Source organism: Triticum aestivum, chromosome 6A (assembly GCF_018294505.1).
Source record: "Triticum aestivum cultivar Chinese Spring chromosome 6A, IWGSC CS RefSeq v2.1, whole genome shotgun sequence".
Lineage (NCBI taxonomy): Eukaryota > Viridiplantae > Streptophyta > Magnoliopsida > Poales > Poaceae > Triticum > Triticum aestivum.
In genome coordinates, this window is record NC_057809.1 from 271,630,500 (window position 1) to 271,636,499 (window position 6,000).

General features: G+C 44.5%; 1 protein-coding gene across 6 annotated transcripts in view; it reads right to left on the reverse strand.

The window, feature by feature from the left end:
* Positions 1–5,466, reverse strand: part of LOC123127423 (probable protein transport Sec1a) — a 77,373-nt gene extending 71,907 nt beyond the window's left edge. For 4 of the 6 annotated variants that reach the window (XM_044547124.1, XM_044547121.1, XM_044547123.1 and 1 more), the window contains exons 1-2: positions 5,160–5,465; positions 239–294 (exon numbers count right to left, since the gene is read on the reverse strand). In XM_044547124.1, coding sequence (XP_044403059.1) covers positions 239–294; positions 5,160–5,229 — 126 coding nt within the window. In that variant the 5' untranslated portion in view covers positions 5,230–5,465. Of the gene's footprint in view, positions 1–238; positions 295–1,483; positions 2,297–5,159 lie in introns of those variants that run through there. The other 2 variants (XM_044547122.1, XM_044547125.1) reach the window with 2 other exon arrangements.
* Between the last annotated feature and the right edge of the window lie 534 nt (positions 5,467–6,000).

Below are 6,000 nucleotides of genomic sequence, written 5' to 3' on the forward strand. Positions count from 1 at the left end.
CGAAGTCGTCCATTTAAAGAAGTAATGGCCAAAGTTTGACATAACAAGCTAATAACATCAGAAACCTGATAATCGTTTCTCATAATTAACACAATAGCCGTACACAAATTACAATGATCAGTAAAAATAGTAAGGTATACCTACTGTAATATCAGGAAAAAATATCTAAGGATGAGTTCTTGATATAGCAGGAAAACCATAGCAGAGATCGGTTAACATGTCCAATGGAAAAGGATACCTTCCATGCTGATTTTGAATCCTTCCTAGTCGACCTGAGCATTTCAAATAATAATCCTGCATGATCAAGAAATTTGAACCGTTTGAATAAATATAAAAATAAACTGAACCACAGCACCAGGTTCTAAAATTGCACCAGCAATTGCAAAATCAGGATAAAATAATAAATAATACAGTGTGCTGTGGGCAATAGCAATCAGAGTTAAGAAAAAGTAAGATATAGCAAAAATTTAAGCGGTGATCATCCACAGGAAAATTGCAGGCTCCCACAACTATTAACAGCGTGAGAGGATGATTCCTTTATTGTCGTGACACCCACAGGAAAATGACAAGATCTGTGTATTAAACATCAACCTAGGCAGCCGGTTAGGCATTTGAAGCCATAATCATCTCTGTTAGACGCTCGACTGAAGCAGAGAACAGCAAAAAGAGAATAGAAAAGGAAGCAGAATCAAGCAACAAGAAGAGGCGAGCGGCAAGAAGCAGATGTGAGCAGCTTACAAACAGAGGTGGAGGTGGACATGGAATCAGGGGTTAGGATAGAGATAATAGGCTGGCCATGTAGCCCACCTAGGCACAAAGTCGCCTAATCCTAATCAACAGTAAACAAGTGTTTGTCTGCGTGTGTTGGGTGTGTGTGTGTGGGGGGGGGGGGGGGGGGGGGGGGGGGGTTGCAACACCGTATCCATGGCAACTGAGCAAGAATGGTAATCCCCACCCCCACCCCAATATTGGGTGTTTCCTTCCCTGCTGATCCTTTCCTGCACATACTACCAATGCTCCTATGCAGAATGCTCGCCCCCATGAGGAAATTCATGATAAAGCAGAAAGAATCATAATTTGTCATTCTGACAAATCATGAATGCATTCTCCTTTTTTCCATAGCAACACAAATATAATAAACGGTGAAGGTGGAAACCCCTGAAATAAACATACAATTAATGTAAAATATATCGACGTTGTTAACGAGTATTAGTATTGGTCTAGGAGTCTGTCTGTGTTAGGCTATATTTCCTTTCTTATATCCCAAGTCAATTATGCAGCCATACCAATGAACTTTCACCATTCCCGTTCTTTGAATAAGCCCTTGTGCAAGGACATTCTTTCCCTCAATAATAATAAAGGGGCAGCCCGGTGCACATAGCTCCTGCTTGCGCAGGGTCCGGGGAAGGGTCTGACCACTTTGGGTCTTTGTATGCAGCCCTTCCCTCAATAATAGAACGCCAAATTTGAGACAGATGATTACCTCTGCAGGCATAATGTCATGATCAGGGTAGTAGACTGCTTTAGAATGTGAGCACTTAATGCAGTTGGATCTTGAACGAGTCTCCAGCTTGGCAAGGGGGAAAAAGACAAATGAAAAAGTTCAATGTCTCTAAATCCGAGAACCCCCAAGTGTTTTGGCCTTGTCCTCATATGACAGGAGACTCAGATGTGTAGGCATAAACCATGGTGGAGCTTACAGCATGGCATAGAAAACATTGGGACAGCTTGTGCCACGGAATTAATCAAAATCTCTTTGCCACCAAAAGAAAGGATTTTTTTTCCATTCAACCATGAACCTTATTCCACACTCTTTCCTTCAGATAAGGCACCATTCTTTGAATGACCAACACTGGTAGGCATTCCTAGATATTTGTCAGGAAGGGACTCATTACTTGCTTCCCAGATTTGTTTAATTTCTTCCTGTATAGGTTGAGGGCACCCTTTACTGAACAAAATCGAGGATTTATCCAAGTTTATTATTTGTCCCGATGCTTGACAATACCTGTCTAGAGCTTAGGAAACCAAAGGAGCTGCTCCACCGCTAGCTTTGAAAAACACTAGGCTGTCATCGCAAAGAGCAAGTGATTCACCGGAAGTGCCGAAGGGGCCACTTTAATACCATGGTGTGATGACTGATTCTGACTTCATAACGAGCACGTGAGGCCCTCTGCTGCTAACAAAAACAAGTGTGGAGATCGGATCCCCCTGGCAAATGCCACGAATCGGTTTAAATTCATCAAGCTTATTGCCATCAAAGAGCATTGAAAAAGATACGGAAGAAACCATGTTCATAACAGTACCTACCAATTGTTGAGAGAAACCCAATTTAATTATCATAGCTTCCACATATTGTCGTTCAACTCTATCAGTCTTTCATCATGTCCAATTTGAAAGCACAATGCTGTTTTGCTGATTTGTTACCCTTCATAAAATGTAAGCACTCGTGTCGTGATGATGTTGTCAGTTATTAACCGGCCAGGCACAAATGCTCGTTGTTCCTCGGAAATAATCAGTGGAATTAACCTAAGGTGATTAGCTACTCCCTCCGGATGGGGATATAAGTCAGCCACGGGTTTTTAGGTCTTCAATTTGATTAGCAAAAATGTATTGTATGTCATAAAATATAAGTCAGCCACATGTTTTGCTGGTTAAATTGACGACCTAAATTCATGTGTGAGATTATATTCCCATCCAAAGGGAGTATAACATGTTATACTAACTAATGGGGCGGAACCGAGAGAGAAGCTTTTGGTTATGTACCTTCGAGGTCAGGACTAAAACCGTTTTATTAATTTCCTCCGACTCTCTTGGCCATGAACAACACCTTCAGCTGACCATTGAATTCTAGACCCTTGTCGCCACATAGTCTCCTCGCGATGATAAAATTACATCAACCTGTTCAGGGCCTTCGTCTCCTCCCTTGACGGCCAACACGAATTGGAATATTTCTGAGTTCTTCCAAGCGTTTTTTTCAGATTCCAAATCTCTGTCTTAACACTCCCAAAGGTGGTGCTGCCCCACAAATGAAGTGCCATAGCCATGCCATTAAGCTTTTCCCTCACGAACCGAAGAACATGTAGCCTGGTCCTTCCGCGCTCTATCTACGGCTGTTTAAAATTCTCAATTGATTCCCACATAAACTCAAATCTGAACTACCGAGTAGCTCGTCCCTGATTGTGTTGGGGATGGTCCAAAGACAGCAGAATAGGACCATGGTCTGAAGCAGCCGACAGATGTTTCTGCAGTCAACAGTAGCTAGGGACCTGTCCAGCCTGACTCGCGTATAGCCACCTCCTGCAACTTTTTTCTCAAAAGTCCAGCTTCTGCCAACATACCCAAGATCACACGAGCTGCACTCATCTACAGCCTCCCTAAAACCCCTTATTTGAGCCTGAGTTCTTTGCCCTACTTCAACATGCTCATCTTGCCTGAGAACTTCATTAAAGTCTCCCCAACATGACAAAGGGAGGTCACTTTCCGCCTGAATGTCACGAAGAGTATCCCCTGTTTTATATCTCTCCCGAGTTGAGTCTCTCCTACACACAAGTCATGTGCCAAGTATTCATTCCCAGCAGAGTAACATAAGAGTCAATGTGATACTTCAAAAACTGAAACTAAATTAAATATCATGGTTCCAGAACACACCTAATCCACCACTTCTACAAGAACTACTGGCTACAAAACAATTACCAAAACCTAAAGCACGAGATCAACTTTCGACCCGCGTCTTGTGCACCTGAGTTTACAAAATACACAGCACGGTTGGGGCTGTCGCGGGCAAGCCCGGGCCGTGACAGTTCCAACTGAAGAATCTCATTGCTCTGGGCGGTGCCCCACCGATGATGAGTTGGTTGATGTGTTGTCATCCTTTGTTTCTCCAGATGATGATGAGTTGGTATGCTTTGGATCTCTTTTTGCAGATGGGCTCGGCGGCACAACAGCAGCTGCATTCCCCAAGGACTGAACTTGATGCACTAAATTACCCACTTCATATGCTGCCCCACCCTGCACACCGTCCGGGGTGGTAGGCTTCTCGGACACTGCACCTCGTTTCCTGTTAGGGTCTTTATCATCCATGTCTGCATCTGTGCTTTGTTCTCATCACCATCAGATGAAGGATCCTCCTCCATACTTTCATATGTACCAAGTGCACCATAATGTGTGGATTTCGGCACCTGTATTGGCGCTGCCTAGGAAGGGCTGCCTAGAAATTCCTTCCCCATACCCCATAATGTGTGGGTTTCGACACCTATATTAGCTCAAACATTTTCTCACTATTTCTTCATAAATAATATCCTCATTACACATGAAGTAAATACTCTAATTTGGAAATATGGTTTGCCTACTACTCAAAAAGACCTCCTCAAGCAGAGAAACGCGGGCATCTTTGATAGCGAGCAGCCCAACATCACCGGCCTGCCCAATGCTACCCGAGCTGAGTCTCGGTGCGTTGGCAAGGGCGGTGGCTCGCGACGCTTCTTCCATCGACACCTCGCACTTAGGAGCAGGGGCGTGGCATTGTAATCAGCGTCGTTTATAAGGCGGTAAAGCAACCTAAGGCGAGCACCACCCGCTCTGATGCCTACGTGCCTAAAGCGGGCACTTAGGCACCTAAAGCGAGCATATTTCTAAGGCACTGACAGAGCGCCTTGTCGCGTCTAAAGCAGGACACCTTATAAATAATCAGGGTATTGCCCTATCTCGGGATTGTCAACTTTTTCTTCTATCAATGCATCTAGACGCGAAGCTTTTGTGATTCCTTGGGGAAAAAAGAGATGTGATGTCCCGATTGTCCAGTGTGTTAGCTTGCCCCATAATCCATTAGACATGATCTCCGTATATTGAGAAGCACATGCTCGAGCAACAAATATAACGAAACAAATGGCTACCCGACTGGCTGATACGACTACAACTCACAGTTCAACGGTAATGAAGCATTTTGAAGACCTAAAGTTAAAGGCAACAAACGTGTACAATAACCTACTCCGCTATGAGCCCTAAACAACAAGTTTACACGACCATGCCAATTTCTCAACTCCACAAGCAGCTAGATCCAGCGGCCCAGTTCCAGTGACAACATTAGGCAAGCAAATCAAAATCAGAAGAGGCGGGGGGGGGGGGGGGGGGGGGGGGGGGGGAGCAAAAGGAGTGGTTACGGTCTCGTGTGATCTGCCGGAAGCTCCGGCGGTCGCCGCCCTGCGAAGAGGAGTCCGAATCCAACGACATGCCGCCGGGAGATCTCACCGCCTCCCTCCGGTGACGAGGCCTCTGTTTGTGGCCGTAGGGTAGAGACAACGCACGGCTTTAACTTGCTGAAGTTGGGTGCGATCGGAGGACACGAAGATGCAGAAATTGGGGTGTGGGAGAATATGCAGCGACCGCGTGCGAGAGGAAGAAGAAACGAGAGTACGAGGCTCCCAAGACCACCAGGACCAAGACCGTCATCGGCCGCCACCGGCGCAGGAATTTACCAGACTGCCCCAGCGTTACCAGAACAGTCGCCATATAGATTTGGAGTCTGTTAGGCATCTTCGATGGATTGTATGTTAGTTTTGTTGATAAAATGTCCATATCATCGACCAACAATCTATCATACAACTATTTTAATAGGTTGTATCTAAGCTATTCAATAGATGATGAGAAAATAAATGTGTTTTCTCTCTATTGCACCTTGGAGTTTGTGCAAAGGTTGTTGGTTATTCTACATATAATTTTGCTCTCCCTCTACATTTATTACATGACATATCATCGTTATGTCCTAAATGGCAAATTTACCAACATCTATCTTACAGCTGTCGGAGATGTCCTTAGACTTTGTTCTTTTTCTACAATACCCCACTGGCGTACCATATTTTCATAAAAAATAGAATGTTAATTACAAAAGCGGTCTATTGAAGATGCGAACATCTACAAAGGCTCGAAGCCACCTTACACCAAAGAAAAACAAAAGTCATTCTCTCACAAAGGGGTCTAAACCACCAACACCAAGTCCTGCTT